Source organism: Vombatus ursinus, unplaced genomic scaffold (assembly GCF_900497805.2).
Source record: "Vombatus ursinus unplaced genomic scaffold, bare-nosed wombat genome assembly UNPS02009173.1, whole genome shotgun sequence".
NCBI classification, from domain to species: Eukaryota; Metazoa; Chordata; class Mammalia; order Diprotodontia; family Vombatidae; genus Vombatus; species Vombatus ursinus.
In genome coordinates this window covers 1,407,175-1,427,282 of record NW_020948951.1, presented here as the reverse complement: position 1 = coordinate 1,427,282, position 20,108 = coordinate 1,407,175, and the positions used below count along the sequence as shown (strand labels likewise).

Here is a 20,108-nt window from a genome sequence, read left to right as displayed (position 1 = left end):
AACCTGAGTTCAAATCCGTCCTCAGACACTTAACCCTAGCTGTGTGACCCTGGGCAAGTCACTTAACCCCGATTGCTTCACCAAAACAAACAAGTAGGTTCAACTCTCATTTGCAAGGATATTCGGGTAAATTGTGAACTGTGAACATTTGCTAGTCACCACAATGTCCTCCTCCTAGCATCCCTGTCCCATTTGACCCTCCACCTTTCAAACACTGGGACAGATCAGGCTTGAGAAACTTCAGTAATTTATATTCTTATTTTTAAAAACTTCCACAAATTGTCAAATGAACAAGACATAGACCACAGCTAGGGTGTCCTGGGAGAAACATGGGTACTAGTTAATATTGTGAGCTGTCTTACAAAGTGACCCCCAATATTCCTATTTCTCTAGCAACTCTACTTCCTTACCTCTTCCTCAGAAAAAAAAGGCATAGACATACTTTTGGTCAGCAGCATGTCATCTTTATTGTTTGGACAAGTAGACTTGTTCCTAGTCTGCTCCCAAGTCCAGAACACTGAATGATACCCCTGGAAATCAATGGGTGATCAGCAGGGTCAGGAGGCATTAGTAAGCCGGGAAGCATTATGGGTTTGGGTGAGAGATCTTAGTTATTCAGTTACAAATCAAGCAGCTTCATAGAAGCTACTTTGAAATTCATTTTTCTTCCTCTTGCCCTCTGATTAAAAAAAAAAACCAATCCACTTATCTCCCAAGTTATATAAAATTAATAATAGTTGGTGGGTTGAAAGGGACTGCTATTGCTTGTACAATCACATTCTTTCGGCATTTCAACAGAACTGATTTTAAAACAAGGCACATTCAGGTATAGAAATCAATTTCTTCAATCTCATTCTCCACCTTCCAGAAAGGAAAGCAACAGCCACTTCCCCAGAAAAGCAGACTTAATACAACCTGGGGAATCAATACAGACACAATGAAATGACGACTCTTTCTGAAGGATGTTTGTCAACCCTTAAGTAAAACAGGTTCACTTCCCAGCCCTGAATGCCTGAATTCCTGTGATAGCTCTCCCGAGGACCAGGGCATGGATGTCGTGAGTACCTAAAGAAAAGAGAATTGAGAGAAAGAGATTATTTTTAGCTGACCTTAGAGTGGACACAGAGCCCTCTTTTGCCAGTTTTGTTATTCTGATATTCACCAGCATCTCTGATGCCTTGCTGCAAAGGCTCCAACTCACATGGTGGGAGGAGAAGCTGTAGTTAATACCCCCTGCCCAGTAAGACTAGAAGTCAGCCTACCTTTGATCACTTGGGCATAGGTGCCAGTGGAAAGCAGAGAGGCTCATAACATCTAAACACAGCCCCTGACTTTTGTAGAGCTTTTCAAACCATTTGATGGGTAAACTCACTTGCTTCTGGTAGGCTTGCATGCACATCACATCTGGTGTCCTATTAAGCCTTACCTGGATGCCTTAACCTTAGTGAACTAGCCTCAGGCAGCACATGAACCCAGACAACAACCACACCTTCCTGCCCTGACAGGCCCAAGGCCAGAAGAGTTGGCTTTTCTACCATAAAAGTCCTGGGCCTGAAGAAATTAAAGCTATCTATAGTCATTTGACAAAAATGCTCTAAATCACTATTGGCTAGAGAAATGCAAATTAAAACAACTCTGAGCTATCACCTCACACCTATCAGATTGGCTAATATGACAGAAAGGGAAAATGATAAATGTGGGAAAATTGGGTCACTAAGGCATTGTTGGGTGGAGTTGTGAACTGATCCAACCATTCTGGAGAGCAATTTGGAACTATGCCCAAAGGGCAATCAAACTGTGCATACCCTTTGATCCAGCAATATCACTACTAAGTCTGTATCTCAAAGAGATCATAAAAAAGGGGAAAGGACCTACATGTACAAAAATATTTATAGCAATTCTTTTTGTGGTGACAAAGAATTGGAAATTGAGGGGATGCTCATCAGTTGGGATATGGCTGAACAAGTTGTGGTATATGAATGCAATGGAATACTATTGTGCTATAAGAAATGACGAGCAGGCAGACTTCAGAAAAACCTGGAAAGACTGACATGAACTGATACAGAGTGAAGTGAGCAGAACCAGGAGCTCATTGTACACAGTAACAGCAACACTGTTCGATGATCAACTATGACAGACTTAATTCTTCGCAGCAATACAATGATCTAAGACAATTCCAAAAGACTCATGATGGAAAATGCTATCCACATCCAGAGAAAGAACTATGGAGTCTGAATGCAGATTGAAGCATTTCACTTTTTTGGGGGGTTTGTTTGTTTTGTGTCTTTTCCCTCGTTTTGTTTCTTCTGTTACAACATGAATAATGTAGAAATATATTTATATGATTGCACACATATAACCTATATCAGATTGCTTGCCATCTTGGGGAGGGGGATAGGAGAAAGGGAGAAAAATTCTGGAACTCAAAATCTTATAAAAAAAATGAATGTTGAAAACTAGCTTTCCATGTAATTGGAAAAAATAAAACACTGTTTAAAAAAAGTGCTGGAGCTTATTCCTAATAGCAATAAGGAAAAGGAAACACTACATATTACACCTGGGCTTCTCCTCAATTAAGCTCCCCAAGTTAAAGCTTGGGGATTCTAGTGATTTGGATCTTGTCCCAGGTATGCCCATGAATCACTGTAACTTTAGGTAACTCATTTCCCCCTTTTGGGCTTCATCTTCCCTTTCTGTAAAATGGGAAGGTTGGACCAGATGATCTCAAAGGCCCCTTCCAGCTCTAGAATTCTGTAAAAAAGCCTTATGGGATACCAGCCCATGGGAAATAGACCAGAGGGGACAATTATGAAAAGTTCAGTTTTAAAATATTCCACTCATATCCTAAACATCCCATTGTCCAATTCAATAAACATTTATCAAATGCTTACTACGTGCAAGGCACTGTGCTAGGCATTCAGGATATGAAAACCAAAAAAGAAATATTCCAAGACCTCAAAGAGCCTGTACTCTATCGTGTATGTGGACACAAAGGTATGATCCCAAAATAAATGTAAAGTATTTCAAAGGAATTTTTAGAAAGAGTATTAATAACTTGAAGGAGAAGCATCAAGAGACTCATGGAGGAGGCAGCACCTGACATGTTCTTTGAAGGAATGAATCTAGGAATTCTGAGAGACAGAGGTGAGAGGTAGCGAGTGGTAGAGATTGGAGACCACCTATGAAGTCACAGAGGCTGGAGATGGAATGTCATGTACAAGCACTACCCAATGATAACAGTACAAGACCTATACATCAGAGATGTCAAAGAAATAGGAAAAATACACAAAAGTAGAAAAATATAGCAGCTCTTTTTGTCAAAGCAAAGAACTGGAAACAAAGGGGGAGGATATATCAATTAGGAATGGCTATGTTATCGTTGTTCAGTCATTTAAGTCCTGTCCGACTCCTTTTTGGAGTCAGACTCCCATTTGGGGTTTTCTTGGTAAAGGTAGTAGAGTGGTTTGCTATTTCCTTCTCCAGCATTTTAGAGATGAGGAAACCGAGGCAAACAGGGTTAAGTGACTTGGTCAGGGTCATATAACTAATAAGTGTTTGAGGCCAGATCTTACTCCAGGCCCAGCGTTCAATCCACTGTGCCACCTAACTGCCCCACGTATAAATATGACAGAACATTATTATGCCTTTAGAAATAATGAAAGGAACAATTTCAGAAAAACCTGAAAAGACTTGCATGAACTGATGCAGAGTAAAGGAATCAAGGTACAGAATGAAACACACATTTTTGGACATAGCATATGTGGATTTGTTTTTCTCAACAATGCTTATTTGCTACATGGATTGAGTTTTTCTTTTTTTGGGGGGGGGAGATTTGAAGGGGAGAGGGGAACTAATGATAGGATCAAAAAAAAAGAAGAAAAGAAAGGGTCATTGAAGAATTTTTTAAAATGCACAGATGAGAACAGAAAGAAGTTGAGAAGTTAATGCAAACAAGCAGGACGGTTTTGAAAGCTGACAAATTTAATTTATCATACACTTAAAAAAAAAAAACACCATGATTGCAAACCTGGGTGACTAAGATGGTGGTGCACTAAATAGAATGAGAGAAGTTTGGAGGAAGGGATTTTGAGGGGAAAGGAATGAATTCTACTTTGGAATCTGAGATGCCTTTGGTACATCCAGATGGCATTTAGTGATACAGTTCAGGAAAGAGACTAGGGCCAGATATCTATCAATAGACAGATCTATAGATGAAGACATTAATAATAATAGCTGACATTTATACATCACTTTACAATTACTTTTTTTCTTTTTTTGCGAGGCATTTAGGGTTAAGTGACTTGCCCAGAGTCACACAGCTAGTGAGTATCATGTGTCTGAGGCTGAATTTGAACTCAGGTCCTCCTGACTCCAGGCCCAGTACTCTATCCACTGTGCCATCTAGCTGCCCCTACAATTACAAAGTGCTTGCTGGATAATATCTTATTTGATCCTCACAATAACCCTAATCAAGTGTAAGGATGATCACAATGATTTTACAGATCAAAGGATGACAGTGACTTGCCCAAGGTCTGAAGCAGAGCTAAGACTGGAATCTATGTCTCTTTCCCTTGCCACTTCACTGACATATCTAGAGTGGCTCTGCACATCCTCACCTTCATAAGTGTTTACAGCTTCCAGGTTCATGACGTGCCGGATCACATGATACTCATCACAAATCCCATTCCCACCAAGCATGTCACGGGCCTGTCTGGCAATATCAAGGGCTTTGCCACAACTATTCCTCTTCAGCAATGAAATCATTTCCGGGGTCACTCTAGAAGACACAGACACACACCCCCCAGATATTGATTAGATTGGTGGAGAAACTCTGACACCTTCCATGGCTTCCCACAATCTCCTGAATTAAATACAAACTTTGCCCTGACTCTCATCTCCACCTGTTAAAATCTTATCCATCCTTTGATATCAGGGGCTGCCTCTTTCATGAAGCCTTCTTTTCCCTCCCCAGCTAGAAGTGATTTCCTCCTTCACTGAATCCCCACAGTGGTGCCTCTCCTATGGTTACGTTCATGTCATGTTTCACATTACAATGATTTGGGCTACTCCCCGCTCAGCTGCCTCAAGCCAGAATCAGTGCTAAGCATGGGGCCTTGGACAACAAGTTCTCTGGGAATACCTGGTGAATTGAATTCCTCATACAGAAAATGAGGGGATTAGACCCAGTGATTTCTAAGGTCTCTTTTAGTTCTAAAGCCTGTGATCCTAGGAAATGAGTTGTTTGTGCACAGGTGTCCTTCATGTTAAGCAAATTCAATTTCAGAAAATTTGAATTTATATAAATGATAATTTGGAGCAAGATTTAAAAAAAAAATTCTTTTCATTACATAATAATTTGCCATCAAGATCTTATGAAAAACTGACCACAGGGGTTCGTTACCCTTGGGGCAAGTCACTAACACACAAAGCATGTCCATATTTCCTCGATGCATTTTTATGAAGCTCACCTAGAAATCTAGTTGAAAACACACTACCCTCTTGGAGCCTCTAGCTGTGGGCTTGAGTACGTCATCTTATATGACCTTTCCTGATCCTCCTGAGGTATGAATGCTCTCTTCCTCTTGAAATTACTCTGTATTACCTTACAGATACTTTGTATTTGCCAGTGAACATGAGGAAAACTTTGGGGACAGCAACTATTTCATTTTTGTCTTTTTACCTCCAGTGTCTTGCACAGGCTTAAAAACTGTTTCTTGAATTGAACTGAAGGAAGAGAAGAGGGGATATCCTAGGAGGGCAATATGGAGTTGAACGGAGGGATGTGTGGGTTGTTGCAAGGGCCAGGTGGGGCTTATGTACTGGCTGAATGTATATGAGTGCTTCATGAATATACTGGCATCACCTCTTCTCCCTCACCTACTGTGCTCCCTGAAGAGCTCTGCCTGGTGGATCTAGTTAGCCCTGGAGCAGCCAGCCTCTACCCAGACATCCCTTAATCCAGCCTTGGTCTGAGCCCCATACTTGTCCTGGTCTTTCAATCGCCCAAGCTGTAGGCATGCATGCAGGCCCAGGGTGATCTCTGTGAGCATATCAGCCAGTTTCTTCTGGATAAGCTGGTTTTTAGCCAATGGGAACCCAAACTGCTTCCTGGATATACAAAGGGGAGAAGAAGGAAAAACAGAACAATTATAGAGGGCAGAAAAGACCCCAGGTCTTGGACAGCTGGAAACAGGGGCTAAAGGAGTCATGGAAAACTTGGAGGCAAGATGATAGATACATCTCTGCAATATCTGACCTACTGTCCTTCTTCACTCCCACCCCCTCCAGCATTGGGCATGGTCTCCCCTCACTCCAGACTAGGCTCATTCATGCCACTCTAATGCCCTTCCGCTTCTTCCAAAACCAGATCCCACCCCCTCCAAGAAACTTGCCTTGATTAGACTATACTTTGGGGCCTACCTTAGGTAGCACCCAGGGTGAAGAAAGGAGGGGGAAGGGAGAAGAAAGGTCTGGGTTCTAGTTACCTGTCTAGGGTGTACTGCCGAGCTGTGTGCAGACAGAACTCTGCAGCACCCAGTGCCCCCCAAGCAATGCCAAATCGAGCTCTGTTCAGACACCCAAAGGGGCCCTGTGGAAAGAGGGAAGGGGCTGGGCAGGCTTACTGGGAGCATCCTTACCTAGGGAACTACTAGAAAGGACCTAAAAGATCATCTAAATGACTTGGCCAATGTCAAGCAGTAAGTGGAAGTGTCAGGATTTGAACTCAAACCCAGTGCTTTTTTTTTAATGACTCCTGCCAAACCCCTTGAATCTCTCTTGATTATCCTAGCTCCCATTTTCAGGGCCTGGGGATACTTGTTACCCCTAACCTCCCTCCCCCTCTCCCCCCTTTACACCTGGGTGTGTTCTGACCCTGGTGTCACTCACAGAAAGGCCAGACGCATTGGGCAGCAGGTTCTGTTCTGGCACTTCCACGTCATCCATGAGGACCATTCCTGTGACTGAGGTCCGAAGTGAAAACTTGCCTTTGATCCTGGGAGCTGACAACCCATGCATCCCTTTCTCTAACAGGAAGCCCCGAATCTTACCATCCTCACACACAGCCCAGATCACAAACAGGTCAGCCACAGGTGAATTAGTGATCCTAAGGGAAGATACAGGGAATAGCTTTGGAGAGACCACCTTCTCCAATAAGTTCTCCACCACCAAAGAGCCACCCACCCTGTTCTTCAAGCCTTTGTGGAATGATAAGGATTTGAAGCCAGAAGGGATCTGAGATCATTATCTTAGTAATACAACCCTCTCATTCTACAGCCACTGTCAATAAGCATATGAGCCAGGAGAGAGCCCCTGCCCTCACCCCCTTACCAGGTCTTGGAGCCGCTCAGGGTGTAGGTCTTGCTGGCTGCATTGTAGCGGGCCTTAGTCTCCATATTACCTGGGTCACTTCCATGATTGGGCTCTGATAACCCAAAGCAGCCCAGGATTTCCCCCTTTGCTGTCAACCAAACCCATAGTCAGAGCGAGGAATTTCTCCCCTTCCCCCCAGACCACGTCCCTGTAATTCCCACTCCACAGGCATCTCCATGGCTCTTGGAACTTGCAAAGCCCTAACAGGCACTAATGACATTCAATAACCCTGAGGGGCCTGGTGGTGGGAATAAGAATCAGTAGGGTTGATATCGAGGGGGATTAGTATGGAGGATGCTTAGGGGTCCCAGGAAGGGAGTCATTAGAGGGCAGACTTGGAAACTTGGGTCAAGTTTTAGGGTATATCACTGGCAAGTGGGTTAAGGATTCCCTGGTGGGTCAGCAGGCTCAGGAAAATTTGTCTGAAGTCCCAAACCAGATGGTGGGAAGGACATGAGATAGAGAGGAATCACAGGAAAATTAGTAGACTCAGGGAGGGAGGTCACAGGTCTCATAGACTCAAGGAATTGGTGGAACTGAGAGGGACCTTGGAAATCATCTAATTCAACCCCTTCATTCTGTAGATGGGAAAACTGAAGCCCTGAGAGATTAAGCGATTTGTCCAAAGTCAATTCGCCAGGAACAGAATCCAGATCAATTAACTCCAAAGTTAATGTTCTTTTCACTAGAGGAGGTTACTTTTTATCCAAAGGTCCCAGGGAAGGGAGTCTTAAGAAGGTCAGTTGGGAAGGGACTCGGGTCCTTGAAGAGGGGGTAGAATCAGAACCAGAGCTAGAAGAAACCTCCGAGGTCATCTAGACTCACCTAAACCTGAATAGGAAGCCTTCTATGATACACCCAACAAGGAGTCATCCAACCTTTGCCTGGAGACCTCTAGGAACCTCTAGAAAGACCAGCTATCTCCCTGAGCAGCCCACTGCACAGCACTGATTGTTAGGAAGTTTTTCCCGATATCAAATATAAAATTGCCTCTCATAGTCTTCCACCCTTCAACCCCAGTTCTGCCCTCTGGGGCAAATCAAAATGAATGTAATTCCTCTTTCATGTGACAGCCCTTAATATATCTGAAGACAGCTCTCCTTCCACCCTCTAAGTTTTCTTTTCTCCAGCAGACTTATGGCAAGGGAGGTAAGTGTCTCAAGGCTGGTCCATTGGGAATGGAGCACAAGGGTCCAAGGGAGAAGACAGCTCAGGAGTCCTGAATAGGTTAGAAAGCTCTAGGAAGGGGTTAGAGTCAGTCAATAGAGAAGAGGCTAAGGGGTCCTTGGAGGGTCAGTGGGCTCAGGAAGGTGGGCGAAGAATCCCATATTCCAAGTGTACTGCTCTCACCCAGTTGAGGCAGGAACCTCTGCCGCTGCTCTTCAGAGCCATAGGCATAGATGGGGTACATGACCAAGGAGGACTGGACGCTCATGGCTGACCGGTAGCCACTGTCTACACGCTCCAGTTCCCGGGCCAGAAGTCCATAGGCCACAGATGAGGTCCCAGCACAGCCATACCCTATGAGAACAGAAAAAACAACCTATTAGGCTGCGTCCAGAGACCCCAGGGACTTCTTGAGGAAAACAGTTACTCAGCCAGGTCATTCTATCACCAAGAGGCTGGTCCTTGGGGATGAATACCCTGTGGCTCAGACCCAATCCCCAGTCCCCCAACTTTTAAAGAGGCTGAAATCTACATTGTTCCCAGCAAATTTCACTGTTAGCTTTTGCTGTCCCAGCATGAGGGGAAGCAGGCTGTGGGCAAAGCAATCCCTGGTGCCTGGTAAAAGGAATAAATGAGGGTTAAATTGTAACATAGTATGGTTTTAGAGCAAAGTCACCTAAAATTCTTTTGCTCTGGCCAAGAATAGATGCATATACTTGAACCAAACCTAAGAGATTGTTCTGCCAATGATATGCCAACATTGTTGATGTACCTAAATCCTGAGAAACCACCCAATGAAGAAACTAGATTACAATTCTGAAAAAAATAAGTTTTGAGAAATAACTGTATCATGAACGAATTATTTTTAGATACCTATAAAAGTTACTACTTTGATACCTGTATTAAAAAAGAGCACTGTTTCAGATTCTTCTTCATAGTCCCTTGCAGACTGCCTAAATGCATATACTCTGGATGCTGCTATGTTTCTTTTACGGAACTCTCAGGAAAAAAGGCATCTGATCTGGTTACTACATGCCTTCAGTTTCAGGAGAGAGATGGGGGAAAGTGGCAGTTGCACTTTACGTTGGAAAAGAACCCTGAGTTAAAGAAATTGATTCTGTATTGTGGGCCCACTCCAATAATGATGTTGGCCTGATAAAAAGAGACCGGGTAGAGCATGTGTTTCAAAAAGGTCTCAATAAAATAAACCAATTATCATTAGTTACTATAAAAATAAGCCATGACCAAGCACTAAGAAATAGTTTTTGTCTAAAGCTCAAGTTGAAGGAATATAGCCAGTAATAGAAGATTTAGAGAAATAAGAAGTTATCAAAAATGGGTAGTCCCTATGTAATACTCCTACCTTACTGGTAAGAAAAGAAGAAAAATTAGATAAAGAGGGTCAGTCAGTATATCACTTTGTTCAAGACTGAAGAGCTATAAATAAGCATGTTATTTCTACAATTCCTATTGTTCCTAATCCCGCTATTATTATAATTTCTACACCTCTGACCGCATGGTTCTTTTCAGTAATTGATACAACACGTTCTGGTTTCTTTTCCATTCCATTAGATGAAGAACCTAAATTCTTGTTTGCACTTACTTATGGAGAATCTCAGTATGCATGGCAAAGAATTCCCCAAGGGTTCTGTGACTCCCCTACTATCTTTTCTAGAAACTCGCAGGAAAATTTAAAGTTGTTTATTTCACCAAAAGGTCATGCTTTTCAATATGTAGATGATTTATTGATAGCTTCTAAAACTGAAGAACAAAATAAGATTGAAACTCTTGCTTTGCTTAAGTTCTTAGCTCTACAAGGACATAAAGTGTCTTTGGACAAACTATGGTATTGCCTGACAGAGGTGAAATATATAGGACACTTTCTCTCTGCAAAAGAGAGGAAGGTATGGCCCTCCCAAAGTGAAACCAATTCCAAGAGTGAGGATTCCACCTAATGAAAATTGCTGCAACACTTTCTAAGTTTGGTATCCTACTACAGATGGTGGATTCCCATCTTTTCTGAAACTGTTAGGCTTTAATTCTGAAGCTGCATGATAATTCCTCTGATGCCTTAGAAGGGAAAGAAAAATCTGAACAGGCCCTTTTTTTAACCTTGAAAGGAGCTGCAGCACCCCCTCCAGTATTAGGTGGATCCAATTTTAGTAAACCTTTCCATTTATTTTACCATGAGAAGGATGGGGTGGCAAGGGGAGTCCACACTCAAAAACTGTCAACTCTTTAGGTCAAACTATTTATAAACAAACCCTACTGTCTTAAGAACAAGCAGGAAAAGAGTGGGAACTTTTTTCTGCTGAAAGTTTCAAACTTTTCAAAAGATATAATCTCACCTTTATTTCCCCAATACCAGTCAGGATGAGAATGCAAAGAGAAAAAAGAACTAAGAGGAAAGGCAATCCTTTCCCCTTTGCAGAAATTTACAGAAATGCAAAATTGTGAACTGAAAGGAAATGTATTTACTGCAGATTTCCAAGTTGTGGTTAAAGATTCTAGTGGGGTTTGGGGTTGCAGCCACTCAGTACTAAGGCACATGCAAACAACAGATCACTCTTTCTCTTCCCTTGAGATTGAAAGATTTATTGTTCTAGTGTAAGGAAAGAAGATGATTTCACCAGTTAGAGCATAAACAGAATTGAAACCAATTTAAAAGTTTTATCTCCAGTGAAGTCCAAAAGTGGAGAAAGAAAAAAACAAGCAGATTTTGCAGTTTTTAAGCCTTCTCTGGTGGTGATCTTTATACCACGATGTGTTTATTAAACTAGAAAAGAAAGATGTTGAGTGAACACTTTTGGAAAAACCAAGTATGTACTTAATAAGCACTGAAGATAAATGTTCTTCTTTATTGTTAACTAACTCATTGCCACATGAAAAACAACTGTACCTTGTTTTAAATTGTAAGCAGTGTTTTCTCAACAAAACAATGATTCAAGACAATTCCAAAAGATTTAGGACATAATGCTATCCACATCCAAACAAAGAACTATGGAGGCTGATTGCAGATCAAAGCACACTATTTTCACTTTTTTGTTTTTCATGGCTTTTTCCCTTTGTTTTGTTTCTTTTTTCACAACAAAACTAATGTGAAAATATGTTTCACATGATTGCACACGTACAACCTATATCAGATTGCTTGCCATCTTATGGAAGGGGGAAAGAAAGGAGAAAATTTGGAACTCAGAATCTTTTAAAAAATGAATGCTGAAAACTATTTTTACATGTAATTGGAAAAATAAAATACTTTTTACAAAAAACAAACAAACCTATAAGCAGTGGAACTTGCTATGTGAGGTGGAACAGTAAATTGATTTGCTCAGAGTTTTGATCTCAGATATAACTTGACAGATGTTAAGGCAGTACTCCACAGTTCAAGGGAAAATGCCAAGAACCACTCAAAGGAAATGCCAGATGGAAAATATTTTTTTAAAGTATCAAAGTAAACATACTGCATATATTTATAGGAAAATTTTCTTAATATATCCACCTGGAAAATATTACCAGTGCATATAGATGACTGGGAAGGTTGAGAAGAAAGCCTGATGAAGGTAACAGTAGGATCCTCTTGAAGCAGGTTTTCCACTGTATTTCCCTTCTGAACAGGAATATTTCCTACCTAGTTGATTCTGAGCCTGGTTATGACACCCGGTGAATAATGTGAAAATCTGGTGCAGGATTAGCTCTTCCAAAAGATATCTATGACTTTTACTTGAAATTAAGTAGACTTAAAGGAATTTTGTCCTAGTATACTAAGATAGGTTACTTTATGACTTTAGGCTTTGGCCTAAGGGAACAGTAATAATACTGTTAGAACCATGTCCTTCTTCTTTTCAGAATAAATTTCTACGAAAATGTCAAGAGAACTGCAAATTTTTTAATAGATTATAATGTTACAATCATTAAGCATCTCTGATCTCCTAAAATGGAATGCAAAAAACAAGACCTCATTGCTTTGATTTTACTGTCCTGAATTTTTGACAGCAATTGTTGACTTCAAAGTTCTCAGGTTTGCCATTTCTTTGCTCACTGACTTAAAAGTTATATGTTCATGTATAAGATTATGTCTGTATAGTATCATATCTTAACTGAATGATATGGGGAAAATGTATGTTCTCAAAAGGGGACAGGATAAAGCTATGATATGATAAAGTTATAAAGGTTTTAATTTTTAATGGATTAGTAAACTTTACTTCAGGAAAAGCAGCAAGATTAGATTGTTTCTACTTGAGAACTAAGATATATATGTTTCAAATGTTTTCCACTGGGTAAAAGTATATACTGAGAGGACTCATGACATCTGTAATTGTATCAGTAACCTTAGAAGTTCAGTTGCTGGGCAAGTGAAAAACAGTGGAAAAGGCCAAGTAAAGATGGTGGTCCTAAATGATTTATTTTAAACTTTATCCTGAAGGTAATAGGGAACTACTGAGTTTCTTTCACTTTCATTTGAATATCTACAGGTACCTATCCATACAAATGCCTAAATATACACAGCTTTGGATATGTTTTAGTAATTGCCTTTATTAACTGGAAAAGGAAAGGCAAACCACTCTATACTTATCGCCAAGAAAACTCCATATGTGGTCACAAAGAGTTGAATACGACTGAACAACAATTGTGTATATGGTCTCCAGATGGATTGAGACTGTTACACATAGAATTATTTTAATTAGTTGCCAAAATTTAAAAAAATTTTTTTTTACCTATTTGAGTGCTCTCTCTCTTTGTCTGTCTGTCTCTCTCTCTGTGTCTCTCTTTCTGTCTCTCAACATCAAGAGACAGATAGGCTTATTTTACAAAGACAGGTCTTCACAGATCCTTTCTAAGATTCTTCCTCTAGCCTTATCCATACCACATACAGGGTCCAGGTAAAGACAGAAAGAAAAAATGATATGTGAAGGCTGAAACTCTCCAAACTTTTAGATTAGTTACAAATAGCTAAATTCAATGTTCTCCCTATAGCTCTGATGTTTATTAGGTTAACTCCATAAGGTTTGAACTGGCTTTCACCACATGAACTAATTACTGAAAGGCCAATGTGACTGGATTTTGTAAAGCCCTACTAAATCATACCAAGTTTTATCACTAGTAGGTTTAAGCAGCATTAAGGCGGCTTGGAATTTGGAAAGTAAATGTGCTGGAAGAAACCCTTCTGCAAATCTGCCCTAAAAACAAGGCTCATTCCAGGTACTGTTAACAACCGACACCCCAGTTAAAGACACTGAATTTCTGATTAAGAGATATACTGACTGAGTTTGAATGGACCAAAATGAACAATTTGTGGACAGTGGTCTGGGACAGATTCTGCTGACATGGAATTTCCAAGGGAAAATGTTTCCTAGAAACAGATGATTTTATGATGTAGAGAGTTAAACCTAAAATGACAGAATAAGAAATCCAATGTTTAAATGGAATGTTGCGCACGTATTTACCCAAACTCTTAATATTGTCCACCATCTGAATTGCATTCTAGAGTTAGGGAAAGGAATGGGATATTTTAAGAGATATTCCTTGAAAGTGAATATTGTTCTAAATTTCCTGATTCAATCTTGCAATATTATTCATTTTGTTAGTAGTTTTTTTTTTAGGCAATTAGGGTTAAGTGACTTGCCCAGGGTCACACAGCTAGTAAATGTCGAGTGTTTGTTCTGAGGTCAGATTTGAACTGAAGTCCTCCTGACTTCAGGACCGGTGCTCTATCCACTGCACCACCGAGCTGCCCCTCATTTTGTTAGTATTAATGCTGTTGGTTATAAAAATGCTTAAGAATTGCATAATCGCAAGTTAATAAGACTTGAAAAAATTTGAACTTTTTGAGAATGTGGTATTATAAAATAATACCAAAAGGTGGAGTTTGCAAAAAATAACTGAGGGTTAAACTCTAACATGGTCTAGTATTAGGGTATAGTCACTTAAAATTCTTTAGCTCCTGCCAAGAATAGGTACACATACTTGAACTAAACCAAAACACTGTTCTGCCAATGTTCTGCCAATGTTACTAATGCATCTAAGTCCTGATAAAATTACCAATGGAGAAACAACTGAACGACAGTTCTGAAAAATAAGTTTTCATACATAGCTGTATTATGTATGAGTTATTTTAATACTTATAAAAGCTACCATTTTGTTACTTGCACAAAAAAGAACGCTGTTGTTGATTTTCTTCTTAGTTTCCTGCAGAATGCCTATATGCATCTTCTCTGGATACTACTATTTTCCTCTTTTCAATAAATTTTCAATTATTTCAAGGATTGTCTCTAAGTAGGTTCATTTCAACCTGACACCGGCATATAGTAAATACTTAAGAAATACTTGTCCATTGTTGATTGTATAACCAAACTAGAGACCCAAACTCTGTCCTAGAGGCTATAATCCAGAATCCCAATGTCACAGGCAGGGTCAAAAAAGAAAAAAGAAGAAAGCTAGAACATGTTGTACCTACCTTTAATGGTGCAGCCTAGCACACCCAGTTCTCCCATCTCTGAAATGATCTCCCGGTGAAACACTATAAGAATAAGACACAGTTCTTAAATGTTTGGACAAACCTGAGACCCAATTTCAGTCCATCCTCTTTCCCTAGTCCTAAGGAGAGATTCCAATCTTGTCTCCAGGGATCCCCCAAGGCCTATGGGACAAAGACAAAGTCTCCAGGCTTTCTGCCCTTTACTTAGCCTATTTCAAATCCCCACAGGGACTTGTGACAATTAAAAATGTTCAAGAGACAGTTTCTGGGTAATTTAATCATTTTATTAGTAAGGCCAGCAGGTTATTAATAAAAGGGTGGTTGCTGTCTCTCCTAGACTAAGGACCCTTAATGGCGGTGGGATCACAGTTTATATGCCTTTTGAAGAGGTGTTCCTGAGGGATGCCTACTCAACTCTGAATGGTTAATAAAATGGGAAGTGGGTTATCTTGGGGTACATGATTTGAGTCACTCAAATCTTGGTCAAAGAGACATCAATTTCCATATCACCACATCAACATTTCCCCATATCAACATTTCCCCTGAACAAACACAATGAATATACCTATTAGCCCAAACTTAGAATTTCTTTTGCTGTTTGATTAGATCTTGGCCTGGATAAATTTCTTTTTTTCTTTCTTTTTTTTGGGGGGGGGGGGGTGTAAATTTCTAAGAGAGATTTCTCACACTAGTTGGTTTCTGGATGAGGAAATAGAAAAGGAGGGACATCTTGGTCCTAATATAATAATTAGCTATTAAATATAAGAAAGAAATATTCATTTCTCATAGCCTCCATTCCTGTTTGCTACTGGAGACAACAGGGAATCCTTTGGGGTTAAAGGGAAGTCACTCTACTTTGAGACTTTACTCTCACCCAAAACCAATACCTTCATTCCGATTATCCAGGAGGACCCGAGGCATCAGCTTTTCCTGGCAGTAGGCTCGGAAAGTATCTCGGGTCAGGATCTCTTCAGGTGTCAGTTGTGCTTCCAGAAGAAGTGGGTCCTGCCAGTTGAAGCTGGAGCGGGAAGCTGAAGGGGCAAGGACAGGAGGACTCAGGGATAAGGGGAGCAAAACGGCTCATTGCTCAACCCACCTCCAGCTAAGTTCTACTCCGAGTGAATAAAGACCCTGCTTTGTCTCTGGATTGCAATACCTCCTGAAGTACTACCCTGGACAAACCAGGTTTTCCTCCCTGAGCCTCAGTTTCTCCATCTGTGAAATGCGGATAATAATCCTCGTAGGACTTCTCTGTCAGAGTTGTTTTTCACTGTGCAAGAGTTTTGTAAACCTTGAATGGTTTACAGCCACTGTTATTCATGCAGATTCTCCCTCCTACTCTCCCACCCCATACATTCAGTGAAGCTTCAGTTAGGATTGGACATCTGACTAGAGCCGAGGCTAGTGGGTGAGAGCTGGGGCAGGGGACTGGACAGGCTAGTGGGTGAGAGATGAGGCAGGGGACTGGCTACCTATCATCTCTAGAATCACAAATAAACTTCCCCAACATTGTGAGCTCCTTGAGGGCAGGGACTGGTTTTGTTTTTTTTTTTGTATCCCCAGTGCCTGGAACATAGTATGCACACAATATTTACTGATTGATTATAAAGCTCTCATACCCTGGCCCCAGCCTACCTTTCTACCCTTTTGTAACAACACAATACTCCCCATCATGCTCGACATCCAGACATAGTGGTTCCCTCAGACACAATGCTCTACCCTTCTTCCCTTCTCCATGCCACTGCCTGTCCCCAAGGCTTAGTCTCATCCCAGCCTCTCGCAATCACTGGTTTTTGTCTAGTGCCACCTTCTGCACGAGACCTTTCCTGATTCCCCCTCCCACAGCTGCTACTGTTTCCTCTCCCAAAGTTACAATGTATTTCTAACCGCTTTGCATATGTGTTACGTGTTGTCTTCTCGAGGAGAATGTAAGCTATTTGTTTTACTATTTTATTTATACCCCCAGCATCTAGCACAGTGCCTGGCACATAGCAGGTGCTAAGTGCTTAGTAGGTGCTTCATGAAGGTAGGGAGCTGAGATTGGGAAAAGCTTCCTAGAGATCATAGATTCAAGAGACCTTATTAGCCACGGAGTCCAATCCTCTGATTTTCCAGAAGAGGACACCGAGCCCGGAGTCATAGAGACAGTAAACGTCTAAGGTGGGATGGAGTTTGAACTAGGCTTTAAAGAACAAGTTGGAATTTAACTGGTTAAGAAGGGGAAGGAAGGAGGTCCAAGCATCTTGAATAGTCTGGATAAAGGAGTGCCAAGGTGTTTGGAAAGAATATGGTCCAGGGTGTTTGGTGGGCAGTAAATCAAATGAGAAAGGTAAGGGTGTTGCTGGATGGTGGGTGGCCTGGAATTCAATTCAAGACTGTGCTCAGGACCAACCATTTCTAAAAAAAGAAGTGACAGGTGCAAATCCATACAGAAGAATGTGAAGAAGAGAGAAAAAGAGAGGAGAAGGAAGGAGGAAGGAGGAGAGGGAGAGAGAGAGAGAAAGAGAAAGAAGAAGAAAGAAAGAGAAGGCAGAGGGTGGGAGAGACAAGGAGGAGGAGGAGGATGGGAGAGGGAGAGAGACAAGAAGGAGGAGGGAGGGAAGGGGAGAGGAATGGGAGAGAGAGAGGGAGAGAGAGGGAAAGAGGAAGAGAGGGAGAGATGGGGAGATGGAGGGAAGGGGAGAGAGAGAGAGAAGAAGAAGAAGAGGAGGAGGAGGAGGAGGAAGAAGAAGAAGAAGGGAGAAAGCCTGAAACATCAGAGCTAAAAGGGATCTCAGAGCAGGGATTCTTAACCATTTTTGTGTCATGGATCTCTTTGGCAATCTGCTAAAGCCTGTAACCCTTGTTCAGAATTTTTTTTTTAAATCAGAGGAGTCTCCTAATTTTTATTTATTTATTATTATTATTATTATTTGGTGAGGGCAATGGGATTAAGTAACTTGCCCAGAGTCACACAGCTAATGAGCATTATGTGTCAGACTCCGGATTTGAACCAAGGTCCTCCTGACTCCAGAGCTGGTGCTCTATCCACTATGCTACCTGGCTGCCCCTCAGAATGTTTTTAAATAGTTGAAGGAAATGCTATATTTTTAGTTAAAGTCTAGTGAAAATAAAAATATATTTTTTTCCCATCCAAGTCAACAGGCCCCCTGAAATCTACCTGCTGGACACCAGGTTAAGAACCTCTGACTTAGAGAGTCCATTCCATAGAATATATGTGGGGGCAGGGATTGATCAGGGAGGTTGCCCCTATCACTTCGATGAGCAAGAATTTTTTGGTCTTTGCTAGGATTTGTATTGTATCTTCCTTTGGACACACTCTTTGGTAAGTCAAGTTTCATAGGATGATAAATTAGTTAGCTTTCATTCCAGTGGACTGTTTTGGGAAGAGCCACCCTTTTATGTTGGCCTATAAAATCCATGAGTACTTCCCTGCTCCCACCCCATCCTTTACATAAGCCAGCTCAAAGGACTAAGCCATTCTCCAAAAGACACCAAGGGGCAAGTCTACAGTTCCGTAGGAAGACATCGTTGCAGTCCCAACAAAGGAAGTCTCTTATCCTCTCAGACTAACATGCATTAAGAACCCACTATTTACCAGAACCTGTGCTGGACACTGGGGAATAATACCAAGATCGAAGTGAGATTGTTTATGCCTTATAGGAGTCTATATACTTATATTTATCTCATTTTTATAGAGGAGGAAACAGGCCAGAGAATACAAGTAATGTCAAGATCACACAGCTAGTAAGCAGCATAATCAGAATTTGAATCTAGATGCCCTGATTCTAAGTCCAGTGTTCCTTGGAATATCCCATTGCCTTCCTTGGCAGCCAAGCCTAGTGTGGGTCCCCTAGGACCTCTCACAGAAAGAAAAAGTGTCCTGGAGGAGAGGGGAAGGGGTCATTTGTAGCAGACAAGGGACAGCTGGATCCCAGAGTCAGCGGGATGGAGTGGGATGGATACCGAACTTGGAGAGAGAATCCATGCCTTGTTAATAACTGACCCTGAGCAAGTACCTTTCCCTCCCTGGGCCTCAGTTTACTCATCTGTAAAACGAGAGGTATGACCTAGGTGATCTCTTAAGCATCCTTCTAGCTCCAACTCTCCGACCTTCCCGCGCCCCTACTCACCCAGGGTCGCGGCCTGGGTGGCTCGGCTTCTCACCAAGTCCAGGATTGGGCTGTGGATTCGGCTCAGGAGCCGCCACGCGGAGACACCCTTCAGCGCCATGGGGAGGAGGCCAGGCTGCCTGGAGGAGGAGGAGGAGCTCAGGGTCCACGTCTCCCGCCCCGAGACTCGGTCCTAGAAAGAGTCCACTGCGCAGAGGGGAAGCCCGAGGGGTGGGAAGGGGCCCTGGAGTCCGGGTCAGGAATGCCGGTTCAGTCGTATCAGGGAAAGACGAGGGGACGGGGCTTCCTGCCAACGTCCTGGACCCCTCCTTTCCCTGCCCCCCCCCAAACCTCCCCGAATCCGAGCGTGGCTCACCTTCCCACTCCAAGACCCTGAGGTCAGTGCAGAACCGAACAAAGACCTCTAGAGAGTTCAAGAGACCCAGAAGGAGGCGGGGCACACTTCAGCCCTTTCATTGGTCCGAATGAAGGCGCCTCTTCCCCGAGAGGGGCGGGGTTGTCTCTTCTTAAACTGGTCATGCCTGTTCTTACCCTGGTGAAGCCTAACCGCGCCCGCGGACTGAGTATGCCTCTTTAACAAGTTTAGCGTGGCGAGGGAGCCAGCGGCCGAGAGCAGAACTCCGCTCTGATTGGTCATCCAGATAGGAAACATTTGACTCTCTCTTTGATTGGTCCGATGTGGGGCGTGCTGTGGGATGCCCAGATCCACCGGGTTCTGCCTCTTGTGGGAAGGACCCTGTCCCTAACTGAGCACATGAAGATTTGGGGTGGGGCCGTGGGGGCAGGTCCTGCCCAGGGTTGGCGCTTGTAGGCTCTGGCGCCCAGGCCTTTCGTCCTCCCGCTCCCTGGAGGCTCCCTCAGTCACTATCAGAAGTTCCCCAGGGCGGGGTCTGGACCTCTGTACCCCAGGGATTGGAGAGAGTCTCCTGGAACTGAGAAGGATGACGTAATTGATTGCTTGT

The 20,108-nt window shown here is 42.3% G+C and overlaps 1 protein-coding gene across 2 annotated transcripts; it reads right to left on the bottom strand.

Moving 5' to 3' along the window:
- Positions 1-442: 442 nt before the first annotated feature.
- On the bottom strand, positions 443-19,576 carry GCDH (glutaryl-CoA dehydrogenase). Of its 2 annotated transcripts, XM_027850799.1 has the most exons (11): positions 19,502-19,576; positions 19,147-19,265; positions 15,901-16,044; positions 14,993-15,055; positions 8,722-8,892; positions 7,330-7,459; positions 6,889-7,105; positions 6,486-6,589; positions 5,983-6,108; positions 4,617-4,777; positions 443-1,065 (listed from the first exon to the last, which is right to left on the bottom strand). In XM_027850799.1, exons 2-11 carry the CDS (start codon positions 19,244-19,246, stop codon positions 992-994), a joined length of 1,290 nt encoding a protein of 429 aa, XP_027706600.1. In that variant the 5' UTR covers positions 19,247-19,265; positions 19,502-19,576; the 3' UTR covers positions 443-991. The 2 variants fall into 2 exon arrangements, with proteins under 2 accessions (XP_027706600.1, XP_027706601.1); XM_027850800.1 differs by lacking the exon at positions 19,502-19,576 and having other exon boundaries at positions 19,147-19,477.
- Between the last annotated feature and the right edge of the window lie 532 nt (positions 19,577-20,108).